Raw genomic sequence first — 14,444 nt, 5'->3', positions numbered from 1 at the left:
GATCAGCACCATTTTGATTTTAACAATAACCTCTGGAGGAGTTCTATGAAGCAATGCCTGCCATTCCAACACAGGTGCTTTTGTTGGAGAAATTCTCATTTGTAATAAGATAAAACACATAAAAAGACCCCAGAAAAAAAAAGCTAGTTTTGTTAATTTTGGATAAGCCCTTTTCTCCCAATCCTGACAATTTCTAAGAATTTGCAGAATTCCAGAATTCACCAATTGCTTTATGGGGGGAAGTGGCTCTCTAAACCATCCAAATTTAGTATATATTTTGCCTTTCTAATCAAGTGTTCTGCATAACCCTAAAGTAAAATAGGAGGAAATTACAGGTAGTTCTTGATTCATGACTTTATTTAAAAACCAGACAAAGAATACAACCGTACTGAAAAAAAGTGACTGATAAATGCACCTTTGGGACAACCATGATTGACAATCTCCATAAATATTTGACTTAGAAATGATTCTTGCACATACAACTATCAATACAATACAATAGCAGAGTTGAAAGGGACCTTGGAGGTTTTCTAATCCAACCCCCTGCCTAGGCAGGAAACCTTATACCATTTCAGACAAATGGCTAGCCAACATCTTAAAGACTTTCAGTGTTGGGGCATTCACAACTTCTGGAGGCAAGCTGTTCCACTGATTAATTGTTCTAACTGTCAGGAAATTTCTCCTCAGTTCTAAGTTGCTTCTCTCCTTGATTAGTTTCCACCCATAGCTTCTTGTTCTACCCTCAGGTGCTTTGGAGAATAGTTTGACTCCCTCTTCTTTGTGGCAATTCCTGAGATATTGGAAGACTGCTATCATGTCTCCCCTAGTCCTTCTTTTCATTACACTAGACATATCCAGTTCCTGCAATTTTTCTTCATATGTTTTAGCTTCCAGTCCCCTAATCATCTTTGTTGCTCTTCTCTGCGCTCTTTCTAGAGTCTCCACATCTTTTTTATATCATGGCGACCAAAACTGAATGCAGAATTTCAAGTGTGGCCTTACCAAGGCATTATAAAGTGGTATTAACACTTCACGTGATCTTGATTCTATCTTGATTCTATCCCAGTGTCTCTGTGGTCATATGATTGTGATACAGGGGTTTGGCAACAAGCATGTGGAAGTTGAGTCCTAATTGTAGTTGTAAGTGAAGGATACCTGTAATATGATTTATCATCTGAATTGTGAACAAAAATGATTCTGTTGATCAGGAATGAAAAAAAAATCCAATAGAGGTGTCTGTGTGTTTATGTGTGTGTGTATGCATGGGCATATACACTACCCTGCTGCTTTCAGATATCAACACTACTACAACATACAATGTTCAGCAGCACTCCAAATTCATCAAATCACAACTTGATGACCTATAAATTAGATTTAATGAGCATTTAGTTTGCCACATACAATGCTCTAAAACATGCTAGTCTTCCCACATGGTAACCTTTTATGCTCCTCTAAACCCACAAGAATTCTCTTAGATTCTTTATGATTTTTAATGATTGTAACTCACCCTCCTTGTTGTGAGTCTATTATCGCAATGATGATTTCATTTGATTTGATTTTAATGATCTTTACTCAATTGGTAATCTGAGTTTATCTTTGGTAATTTGGACGGAAGGTGTTAGTATACAAATGTTTTGCCTTTTATTATGTATAACAGAAACATTTTGTATGATGCACATAGTCACAAAACGTGCAGCTTTGCCACCGCTTTTCCCCTATGGAATATTTTTTTATTCAAATATTCCTCTAATGTAAACATTTTGGGATTTTTTTCCCTTAACAGATACATTTCCTTTTTCATTTGGATTTTGGTAGAGGATTACATTCCAATGTGCCAATAAGATACAAAAGGAATCATCAGCCACTACTTTGTACTCACCCTGTAGCCTCTTGGCTAATTGTAACATCACCATATGCTAAATAAATAATACAAAAAAATCAGTTGCATAACTATGAAAAAAAACCAAGTCCAAAAGAATTTATCCTCTCTCTTTATTGGGGAATAGCCCCTATAAAGGCCTGCCAGGGTGTTTTCTAGGTTCCTGCAACAGCTGTCAGAATGAATACATGTCAGAATAAACCAAAGGCTGTCCAGATAAATTCTTATCCATAAATCAAGACACCAGTGCTATCAAAGTTCAGTTATTTCCTTAACAACTTTCCCACAATTGATTGAAGGACTTGATTCACAGTTTGATGATCCTTGCTGTAAAGGTATTTACAGTCCATTTGCTTCATCTGTATTGACTTGCTCCTTGAAATACTCCTCCACCTAGAATGATAATAAGCAGGCAAAATTTGGCAGTTGCCTAGAACATTCTAGAAAAATCTAGAGAAGTCTTTCCATGGACTTTACTAATTTAGCTCAAGCCACGTTCATAACACAGTTTCAATACTTGTAAAATGTAATTTGCCACACATCTTTTCCTCCTCTGGTATTTTCTGAGAATAGAATCTCTGAGCTGGTTTATTTTTTAAAAAAATAAGAAACAACACAGAGACAACAAAAAACCATTCAGTGCAGTTGATTATTCAGAACAATCGAGATTTTTAATAGCCCATAAAAGTTATAGCAAAGGAAATCCTTTTAAATATTTTTTTCCTCCATTCAGTTCACTATTTGCTACCAAATGAATTGTGGAAAAATTGTCCAATGGAAAAAAAAAAGAAACCTTATCATTACCACTCTCCACCTCCTAAGGGCAAAAATAATTAAAGAGATCAGCCTTGATATTTTCTCCTTTAATCAGTTCCGTTGGACTACAATATACTTCATAATTCCCAGAAAGCAACCTAGACCATTAATGGCTAACTTTTTCAGCACAGAGTGTGCACATACCCATAATGCAATATATGCGTGGCCGCCCCGCGTGCGCCCAACCTCCCATCCCAGTGGTGGGTTTCAATTTATTTTACTACCGGTTCACTCATGTGTGCATGCGATGCTTCTGCGCCTCCCACCACTGCCACTACCGGTTCACCTGATCTGGGGCGAATCGGCAGAAACCCACCTCTGCCCCACACATGCCCACCACATGCACCCTTCCCCGTGTCTCCTACATGCGCCCTACCCATATACGCAGCAGAGAGGAGGCATGAGCGCATGCATAGCAGAGCTGAGCCGGGGCAGTGGATCATGTGCCCGCAGAGAGGGCTTTGCATGCCACCTGTGGCACGCATGCCATAGGTTCGCCATCACAGACTTAGACCAATGGCAAAAATATTTCTTCCTTATTTTCCCAACCTTATTTCAGCCTGCCAATAACTCTAAACAATTTAAAGAAACAGAGCAAAAATATAAATGGAATAAACTCCTCAAAAAAATTTAGAACCTTGGGTGATTTGATTGGATTTAAATTTCTTTCAAGGGATTTGGGAATGAAATATTGGCAAGGTACTAGTGCCATAAGGTAATATAGATGCAGTACTATATTAATATGGAGCAGACAGGATGTCTTGCATTTTTTCTCTATCACAACTCATTCAGTTGTTGGCAGATAATTTTTTTAGAAGCTCTTTCAAAAGAGAATAGAGTAGTTTTATTGCACGTATTTAGTGACAATATGGTTAAGGCATAGTTTTGAATGCCAATCTTTCATTGTTTGAACAGCTGCCCAGTAGCTTATAGACTTTCTGTCCATATATCAAGACAATTCAAAGGGAATATAGCTCAGGTGGACGTCTGATTTGTTTACATTTTCTTTCACCCCATCTCCCTGCCTGCAAATTTGGTGAACACTGCTGCAGCCAAAAGACGTTTTGCTGAGCTTTCTCTGAGCATTTGAACAGCCCAGTGGAACATTTAATAGCAATAATTATTCCAGAAGGAGGATTTTACATTTGACACTCGTGGAATACAAATCCCATTAATTGGCAGTGGTCCAAATGTTATCCTCAAATGTTCAGCATAAATATTGGCAAAATCTATGAATAATTTACCTGCTGAGTGGGTTCCATTCTACTTGTATGCATTTGCCAGAGCTTGAGTTTCTGCATTTCATCCATGGGACTGTTTCCCTTTTTCAGTTGCTGTTGGATTAAGATGCGTTCTTCCTCCCTTGGTGGGATATTGGGCTTGACAGTGGTGTATGTGATTTTGTCCTCATAACTTCTATCTGCAGAAAGCGAGAGGAAATGATGAGGGGAAAGTCATCATAAGCATCCTTGGATTTCTTGGTAAGGAAGTGAGATACAACTCAACACAGCATTGCGATTTCTGAAGACTTGGGTATCTACAAGCCACATATAATACATGGAGAGCAAAAGAGGGGAACTTTTCTGAATGGGCCAAACAGAAAAAACAAAACAAACAAACAGAATAACAGAGTTGGAAGGGAACTTGGGAGGGGTGGGCTGCTGGGATTCATGGGTTTGGGCGATCCTCTAACTAGGATTCTGCCCAGTTCAGCAAACTCCCAAATGCCACCCCTGGCTGGCCACGCCCCTCCCACCCCATCCCTCCCAGGAGTCTCCATGCGGCCCATCATGCCAGGTAAGTATAGGGCCCGCTTGGAGGCTTGAAGAGATGGGGAAATGGGCCTACTGGAGGAAATGGGTCTGTTTCCGGCCTCCAGAGGGCCTCCGAAGCCCGGGGGAGCAGTTTTCACCCTCCTGGGGGCTCTAGAAAAGCCTCTGGAGCCCGGGGAGGGTGAAACCCCCCCGTCATGGTGGAGGAGGCTAACTAGGCCACGCCCATTATGGCCATACCATCCAGCAGCTGGTCAGCGGACATGTTGCTGCAATTTTTGAAGCCCACCTTCAGACCTTGCAGGTCTTCTAATCCAACCCCCTGCTTTGGCAGGAAACCCTATTTTTATCCCTGGAGGTTTTTTTTGCTTGTGTGTATGTGTGTGTACATGCATGTGTGTGTTTCCTAATCACTTTCCCAGTGCTTTAAGGACCACACTACAATTTTCAATGTTTTCTAATGAACATGTTGGGAAATTGTGCAACCCATTTTCAGCCATTTCACTATAAAAACAGATGTTTGGAGTCTCCAGATGACTCTGGGATCTACTGGATATTGTCCAGTAAGCACTAGATCTCAGAGGCAAATCATTTTGTTCTTCCTCTTCAAAGTGACCAGTCAATAGAACATTTAGCCATATGCCCCACTATTCACTGATCAACAGCAAACCACCTTCGCTCTGTACCTACACAAATCTGTCCCATGCTCAACAACTAGTTGAGATATTAGAATATATATTAATAAATGAACTTATTCATGCTGCATTGAATTGTGAAAAAGTTATATCTAATTGGTCTCTCTCTGTGTGTCTGTATGTGTGTGCGTGTGAAAGGGAGAGAGGAAGGGAGAGGGAGAGGGAGAGGGAGGGAGAGAGGGAGAGAGAGGGAGAGAGAGGGAGAGAGAGGGGGAGAGAGGGGGAGAGAGGGAGAGAGAGAGAGGGGGGGGAGAGAGGGGGAGAGAGGGAGAGGGAGAGGGAGAGGGAGAGGGAGAGGGAGAGGGAGAGGGAGAGGGAGAGAGAGAGAGAGAGAGAGAGAGAAGAGAGAGAGAGAGAGAGAGAGAGAGAGAGAGAGAGAGAGAGAGAGAGAGAGATCAATCTACATCTCCATTCAGATTCATGGCCATTTCCTTGATTAAGTCACTCTCATTAAATTTAGTAGTCATTGGAGTTCCTGTTAAGAGATAGCACAATGCCATTAGCTAATTATGAAACACAAGTCAGAAAGTTACATTAAGGGGTGGGCAGCTTGGTTCCGAAAATGCAGCACTATCAAGACAATGTCCTGCAGCAATCAAATAATAAGTCTGTCACACGTTTCCCAAGATAATCCTGTGTTCTTTTTCTTTTCTAAGCCAAATTATATTCAACCTTATAGAGAAGATAAAACATTGTCTGCAAGTCTGCATGTTGCAAAAATGAGTCATGGCAAATGGTATAGGGGAATAAACCAAGATGTTCTCAGAGCTCTGGATGGCTTAAGTTCAGAGCAACTAAAGAGCAGTTGCTTCCTTTGCAAGCCTGCCTGCTTTTAAAAACCCAACTTGGAGGTTCTTCTGTGGTTGAAGTAGGAGTGGTTAGAATAGAATACAGGATAGAATTCTTTATTGGCCAAGTGTGATTGGACACATGAGGAATTTGTCTTTGGTGCATATGCTCTCAGTCAGTGGTGGGTTCCAGATCCCGGTGCAACCGTTACGGTGCAATGGGCCCCGGCATCTACCACATGAACACGTGCAGTGCACGCATGCATCCTTACCTCTTGCAACACCTCCGCGATATTTCAGCTGCTCAGCAGAGTGTCGTGCAGGTGCCGTACGCACCATGCACATGCGCGGAAGTGCATAAGAGCTCAAATACAGGTAAGGAGGATGGGTGGGAGGGCAGGCCCTCTGGAGCACTGTACCAGAACAGTACCCAGTGTTCCCGGCAGGCACCGGTACGCCTGTACCGGGTGTACCACCTGCAACCCACAACTGCTCTCAGTGTATATAAAAGAAAAGATATATTCATCACAAATCATAAGGTACAACACTTAATGATAGTCATAGGGTACAAATAAACAATCAAAACATACTAGGAAACAATCAAAATAAATCATAAGGATGCAAGCAATGAAGTTACAGTCATGCAATCATAAGTGGGAGGAGATGGGTGATAGGAACGATGAGAAGATTAATAGTAATAGTAATGCAGACTTAGTAAATAGTTTGACAGTATTGAGGGCAGGGGTGGGTTCCAGCAGGCACTATTGCCGGTTTGATCATGGCTGTGCTGCACACTTGCTTCATGTTCTTGATGTGCACTACATGCGCATGCACAGTTCAATAAAAATTGTTCTGCACATGCGCAGAAGCCAAAACCAAAATGATGCCACCAGGAGAACCTGTTCGGGGCATGTGACAGGTGTAAATTGCTACTGGTTCCAGGGACCCAGGCCACCAAACCACTACTGGTTCAGGAAAAAATACTGTTCTTGTGTCTAGTTGTTTTGGTGTGCAGTGCTCTATAGTATTGTTTTGAGGGTAGGAGTTGAAACAATTTATGTCCAGGTTGTGAGAGGTCTGTAAAATACTTGTGAGGATACTTTGTAGATACTTGTGAGGACATTAAAGGGACAGGACTCATTTTACTGATACCATTACATGCCTACTCTGAACATCCTCTCCTGGCCAATAAATGTCTTTGTAATCCTTTTTTAATGTTATGTCTTCATCCACAGGCCATTGGTTTAAGTATTTTATTAATTTATCGAAGTGTGAAATACAGAGATATAAAGAAAAAAATGAAAATAAAGGGAGAACAGGAAAGGAAAAGGGGAACAGCAAAAATTATGTGGAAAACATGGAAAAGAAAAAGAAAAGAATTGACTTCTGACTCCTTTTGGTGCAGTAGAATAAGGTAATAATATACAATCTCAACTTCTTACTTTTACATAATAATATATACTAGCCATTTCTGTAGCAACAAATCTATCAAGCCAGCAAAAGTCATTTTTTCCACCTCAAGCACAAAACCAAAAACCGGTTTTCAAGTAGAAACAAAATTAATTGTATTCTGTTCTTTAATCAAAGCAATCAATTCAGTAATCTCTGTGAACTCCATCAACTTTTGCAGGCATTCGTCCATCATAGCCTTCCATTTTTGCGCATAAAATATACTTGATGCATTCATAGGCCATTGCTGAGACAGCTTAAAATTGTCTTTAGTTGTAATTTGAAAGAAGTGTTTTCCTCTTCTTCTGACACAATTTTGGCTATGGACATGATCTAGTACATTTTACTGATGATGTGGTTAAGGCTTGCCAGGTATTACATTGGCTTCTTATATACATTAGGACTCTTTTGAATAAATGCTAGGCCACACCTGGACTTTAACTGGAGGTCTTGTGCATTCTTCAGAAAATTCTGGGTCAGTGCTGCCCAGAGCACCAATTTAAATCGGAAAATAGGGGTGCATTTTGCCACATGTGCATTATTGGTTCTCTCACTGAAGAGTGTGCTATACATTTTCATTGCTTCACTAATGAAGAGTTGTGCAGGCTTTTATGGGTTTTATTATAATTGTGAAGACTGGAAGTGCTATGTTGTACACTTTTACACAATTTTGCGTACTATATGGCAGTGAGGGTGATGGTGCGGTGCCGAAAAGGTTGCGCGGAAATATTGCACGCACACGTGCATGCTTGTCAGGGTCATGCTCCGGAAAAGCCAAACTTCTGGGTTTTAGCACACCTGCAGGCCTGACAATCAGCTGGCCAGCACACATGCGCACACTGGTTTTCAGCACTGCGCGAAGGGATCACATTCCGGAAAAGCCAACCTTCCTGATTCTGTTGCTCATGCACATCATCTAGTCAGTGTGCATGCGTACACCGGATTGTGGCACTGCTGCATGCATGAAGGACAGCTGATCATCGTGTGTGCATGCATGCCAGAAACCCAGAAGACAAACAGGCAAGGCTTCCCAGGTCCAGAGCAATATGGCTTCTCATGCCATTTTGGGCACACGTGGCATAGGTTGGCCATCAGGACTATATGGGCTATCTCTCAATGCTCAAGCACACTGCCCTGCCATTGTAAGAATGATCGGGGAATAAGGCTGGCTCTTTATGGATGCTTCCTCTCATTTCATGCCTTTCTTGTATGCTGACAACTGGGCTATTTTTGGACATTGGTTTAATGCTCTTTCAGAAGAGTATTAGACCCATCATAGTCAGATACAAAGCCATCTGGATGATGTTGAGACAGTCACTCTCAGCCCTAGGAAAGAACCAATATAAAACCATTTCCAAATTTTTGCCAAGAAAAAAGCAGGGATTTGTGCAAGCAGTTATTAGGAGCCAACATTGACTTGACAGCAACATTAAAAAAAGACCTCTTATTCCATCCCGTGTAGGTAAAGTGGACATTTACCCTACTTGCTGATGGAAAGGAAAAGGAATACTAACTACCAGGAAACAACAACGACCAATTTTATCCTTATTAGGACTCATCAAAATGTAGATTGCCATGTCTCATTCCGTGAGGTTCTCATGGACCATTGTGCTTTACATGACTAGATACAGGGCATGAGATTTAAGGCAGGGGTCTCCAACCTTGGCAACTTTAAGCCTGGTGGACTTCAACTTCCAGAAATCCCTAGCCAGCAAAGTTGAAGTCCTCCAGGCTTAAAGTTGCCAAGGTTGGAGACTCTTGTTTAAGGGACATCTATGTCCTGATGCTTAGTGGTACCGAAGGCAGAGATGCATAGAATCTATTAGAATGATATATACAACCCACCTTCCTTTAAGCACAGAAAGATGGTACATTATATTATGCATCCATATATGATACTTTACAGTACATGATATCAACCCTGACCTTTGGAGGGAGGAAGAAAATGTCTTTTTAATGATAGCTCCTAAAGCTAATTCCCAGGGTATAGTTATCAAAATTAGGGCAATGGTCCATGAATTAAATATCTCTGTATGAAAATAATTTATATAGCCCCCCCGTTTTCAAGAGACATCAAGCCATACAAACTCCTCGTTTACAGATAAAGGCTTGTGAACCACCTGCATGTAGATTTTTAAGATCAGTTAATAGAAGATTCAGAGGTATCTTCTGTTGTTTAACAAACAAACCAATGCCATTAATCTAATAATCTTGGCTGAAATTACTCTGTGCTCCAATCCAATGGTGAAATCGAGTTCAAAACATGAAATTACTGGCCGTAAAATGACAAGTAAGAGATAAGCTTCCCACAGGTCAAATCAAGCTGACACTATAGTGCTTAAGTTGTAAATACAAAGTGTATTCTTGATTCTACAGTTAGGAAGAAGACTTCACATATCAAGCCACAATTAGGCTGTGCCATTTCAGATAGTTTATCCATCATGGTTTCAAATATATTTGTTTCTTAAACTTGTTAAAATTGCATGACAAATTAGGGTCCCAGAAAGCCAGATGGATGTAATTTATTTAGCAGAAATTAGATCAAGGGTTGTTACAACATAGAAACCACATTCTATGGAATATTCTTTTAGGCTATTTTGTTAACAGAAAGTGGAATCTGGAGGTATCTAAAAAAAATGAACTACTCCCTTCTCTGCAGATAATGAGATTCATGATAATAAATAAGCTTACGCTAATAACTCTAAATGTCTATAAGCCTTCTGGAACTGCCAAATGTCTTATGTCTCCTAGAAGTGCCAAATTTCAAAATTATTTCTGGTGAGTTACCCAGGGAAATACAATAGATATATTAAAAGATACATTTTAGCAGATACTATTATATTAATATAATGTATGAAAGACCAAAATGGTTAAAATTATCTTCCCTTTTAACCAGAAGGATTCTACAGTAAACCCAGCAGAATATAAATTCTTGAATTTACTTTATATATGGAACTATCAAATCCTGAATGGTTCCTATCCCAGGGATTTCCCCAAGCAATTACACCTACTTATAAAATAGTAAAGAAGTATATTCAATTATGTATGTATCTTCTTTCTTAGGACAGGAAAATTTTAGAAGGTGGAGGAGGCATAGAAATTTTATTAAAGTTGCAAAGTTGCAAAGTTGCAAAGGTGATTTTAAGAATTTGGAGTAATCTGCAAGCTATCTTTTTCCAATATTAGGCGAGAAGTCAGTAAGAAGTTGGAAGTTTACTGTAGGACGTTAACATCCATCCTAGGAAAATGAGATATTTTAGCAAATATTAAAAGGGCAGAATATTTCCCCTAAAAGAGAGACAGAAACTCAGTACCCCACCTTTGTCAATGGGCCATTAAGGCCCGGGCCAGTCTATTCTACATAACAAAGATCTACCTCCTTCAGGTAGAGCCATAGGAGAAATTGCCCAAAGCCCCTTCTTAATGAAGCCCCATCATCACCCAGCAGGCTCAACCAAGCTTGGGACACAGACAAACTTACGAAGTTACCCCTGCATGGCCCCATGGGAGTCTGACAACCAACCAGAATACAAGCTCAAGTTCAAAAACCCAGAGAGGGCATAAAACCTAGGCACTCTCAGCATCTCTTCCCTTTTTGCCCAGGACCTCAAACCATGTGATCCTGTCCACCATTAAAACCATCTTTCCAAACAGCCACCATTGTTTCCAGCATCTTTCTTCCCACTTGGAAATGAACCCAGATGGCCATTTCTTCCAACATTACAATGAGAAAATCACTGCAATTTTACTTTCAAGTCATCTGGACATCTAGTAAATGCCAGCAAAGAAGGTTTTCTGGGTCTTGTTGCTTCCATCTAGCAATTACTTTGGTTGGTATGCATTGAAATTGTTGTCCACTAGATGTTGATGATGATGATGCTAACAGCTTATATCCTGTGATGATACCGTTAATATTATTGAACAACATCTGCCTATCCCAGATCCTTGGTAGATAAATAAAAAAATGCCGGATCCAGTCTAAACACCTGGTTGGCTGTGTTACCAACCATAATGATAATTTATATGCTACCTGATTCCCAGCATATAACCTTTTTTTGCCTTCAGTCTGCTATTTCTTCCATATCCCGTTTAAGCAAATGCAGCAGCTGGTTACTAACTTTGATTTTTAGACAGAAGGGCTGGCTTGAAACTTCTGTGTCTGCAAACCACAAGGTGGCTATCCTGTCTGCCTTGTCTATATTTATACCCCAAGACTGTGCAATAATTTGCATTGGTGAAACCAATTAATAGTGAATAATTGTGTAGATAGTTGTGCTTCTAACTGTTGCATGCTCTATTCCCACATTATCCGACCTGGTTCTCTCCAGATGTGACAGGGCTGCAAAATTCCCACAGTTCTCATCCAGCACGTACATTAATCATATTGGCTTTGAATTATGGCAGGTTCTATATGGCTGGACAGGACATATACCAAGCTGATTATACACAATAAGAGAAAGGAATCCTGTATTGCCATTAAACTAGATTTAAATTACTTTAAAAATAGCAAAATTGACAAAAATATTTAATTCTGTACCTAGTTTCCTGACAGCATTCAACAGCTTCTCATTACCAGCATGAGTCCTAGTCACCTTTTGCTGAAAGACTGTAACAGAAAAGCAAATTAAGAAGTTACTAGTAGAAGCAGGAAAACAAGAAAGCTGATTATCCATCACAATTTTAGTGTCTTGATAGAACACCTAAAGGTAAAAGTAAAGTTTCCCCTTGCACATATGTGTTACTAATTCCTGACTCTAGGGGGCAGTGCTTATCTCCATTTGAAAGCCATAGAGCCAGCACTGTCTGAAGGTGTCTCCATGGTCATGTGGCCGGCATGACTAAACACCGAAAGGGCACAGGACACTTTTACCCTCCCATCAAAGGTGGTTTCTATTTTTCTACTTGCATTTTTTACCTGGTTTTAAACTGCTAGGTTGGCAGAAGCTGGACAAGTAACAGGAGCTCACTCCATTATGTGGCACTAGGGATTTGAACTGCTGAACTGCCAACCTTTTTGATCAACAAGCTCAGCATCTTAGCCACTGAGCCACTGCGTCCCTTCTAACTATAACACCGAAGACTCTTAAAAACAGAGTATAAGAAGAAAGCCCACGGTGCAGATTGGTTTTATGTTTTAGAACTTTCTACAACTTTGCCCAGTTGAATTCCCTTTATATAACAGGACTTTGGTTTCTACCTCTTCCGTGTAGACATTGGCTACAATGGGAGACATAGGTGAACCCAAGGCTCAACTGGGTTTTTGTTTGTAGAAACTTTCATTGTATTTAAAATAAATAGTTGTCAGGCAGAGGCCCAGCAAAGCACATATGTGGTCTGGGATTAGGTTGGTTCTGTCACCTAAGGTGCTGTCTTGTAGCAGTCATTTGTTCACTACTGTGACAGCTTCAGTTATTGGGATGTAGGTGAAGAGGGAAGTCACATAATAGGAAACCATGGTGTCCTCCATCTTCCCTGAGTCTTCGCGCCATCTGATTTCAGGTTGACGTTCAGAGCTCAGGATCCTGGAGTTTGGGGGAGCTTGTTGAGTTTTAAAAGAGATTCGGGTTAATATCAGTGTTCTAAGTAACAACCCTAATGAAAGAAGACTCTGAGGCTTGAGGTTCCTCAAAGTTCCATTTTATTAGATATGTCCTATTGGCACATCTGGGAAAAATCTGAAATTTTCCAGGTTTTCCCCACCCAAACGAAAGTTCAAGTCCCTGCTCAGGCACCGTCCCAACTGGAGATGTCTCCCAGTCATACCACTCCATGTGCAAGGCAAGACATCCTTGACTCTCTGAGAAAGGAATGTTATTTTGACTATATCTATCCCCCTCCACATAATCCTCCCCTCCCAATTTCCCACAGCATTAAATGTGGCAGGTCTGAAGGCCCAATGCAAAAGATGGCTTCCAGGTGTGACACATGGGGTGATCCACGTCAGTTTAGTTTCCAAACCTTGTTGGTGACGTCCTGTGAATTGTTGATGTGATGGGTGGTGTTGCCAATTAGAGGAGCTAATAAGGTGATTTAAGTACAAATGACCAGCTGTCTGCAAGGAGTATAAATCCTTACATTCTCCACCATCCAATCAGAGCTGAAAAAGCTTCTTGGATAAGAAGTGAAGCATCTTCAAAGAAAAAAACCAGAAAGTCCAGTTGCCTCTTAAAAAAAGCACCTTTGGGGCATCCAGTGGTTTAGTCATTCAAATATTATTTTTAAATTGCTTATATACTTATTTCTTACTGTGTAGTTATTATAATTTTATTTTTGTTTTATAAATATATTTCCCTGATTAAACTTGGAATTGCACACACATGGAAGCAAGGTTCTGTAACATGCATCCTTTGCTATATGATGTAGCTTCAAATGAAAATAGGAGAGTCTCTTGATTGAACTGTATTAAGCTAAGGAAAGGAAATACTCCCACTCTTGCAAAGATGCTTTTTTCAAAAGACAATTGGACTTCCTTTTTTCTTTGAAGACGTTTCCTTGTCATCCAAGAAGCTTCTTCAGCTCTGACTGGATGGTGGGGAAATGGAAGGATTTATGTTCTTTGCAGAAAACTGGTCATTTGCATTCTTTTAGACACTCGTTGAGGCCACTTGGAGTTATCTGTGTCCTCGGGGTCACATGAGTAGTGCAAACGGGTGTAGAACTTTCTCGGAACTGCTGGAAGGACCAAGTGGTAGACTGGAGATAGATAATGTTGTGTCCTCCCCTCCACACTGTCGAGAAAGGGCTGTTCAATTTTGACATAGATGACCTCTTTGACCCCTTTTTAAAATCAGCGGTCATCTCTGTCCAAAATGTGGAATTTGCTGTCTTCAAAAAAGTGGCCACTGCATCACTTCCACTGCTAAAGAAATTTGAGGAGTGACTGTTTTGAGGGAATATAATAACTGTAGGAAGAACTATTCTTAAGTGGACTACTCAATATTTTTAAGTGGTTTGTTATTTGTTCTTCTGCATTGCCCCCATATTGCTCAAATACAAGATTGACTTATGACTACCAAAAAAGAAAGAACACCATGAGTAAGTTCAA

At 40.4% G+C, this 14,444-nt stretch overlaps 1 protein-coding gene across 1 annotated transcript in view; it reads right to left on the bottom strand.

The window, feature by feature from the left end:
* Positions 1-965: 965 nt before the first annotated feature.
* Positions 966-14,444, bottom strand: part of BANK1 (B cell scaffold protein with ankyrin repeats 1) — a 149,585-nt gene continuing 136,106 nt past the window's right edge. The window contains exons 11-13 of the mRNA XM_087723905.1: positions 11,937-12,005; positions 3,940-4,115; positions 966-2,272 (exon numbers count right to left, since the gene is read on the bottom strand). Of these exons, the coding sequence (XP_087580031.1) occupies positions 2,219-2,272; positions 3,940-4,115; positions 11,937-12,005 (299 nt within the window). The 3' untranslated portion in view covers positions 966-2,218. The remainder of the gene's footprint in view (positions 2,273-3,939; positions 4,116-11,936; positions 12,006-14,444) is intronic.

Source organism: Thamnophis sirtalis, unplaced genomic scaffold (assembly GCF_051295495.1).
Source record: "Thamnophis sirtalis isolate CommonGarterSnake01/CBP01778 unplaced genomic scaffold, rThaSir2_p1.2 scaffold_10, whole genome shotgun sequence".
NCBI classification, from domain to species: domain Eukaryota; kingdom Metazoa; phylum Chordata; class Lepidosauria; order Squamata; family Natricidae; genus Thamnophis; species Thamnophis sirtalis.
This window is presented reverse-complemented; position numbering and strand designations above follow the sequence as displayed.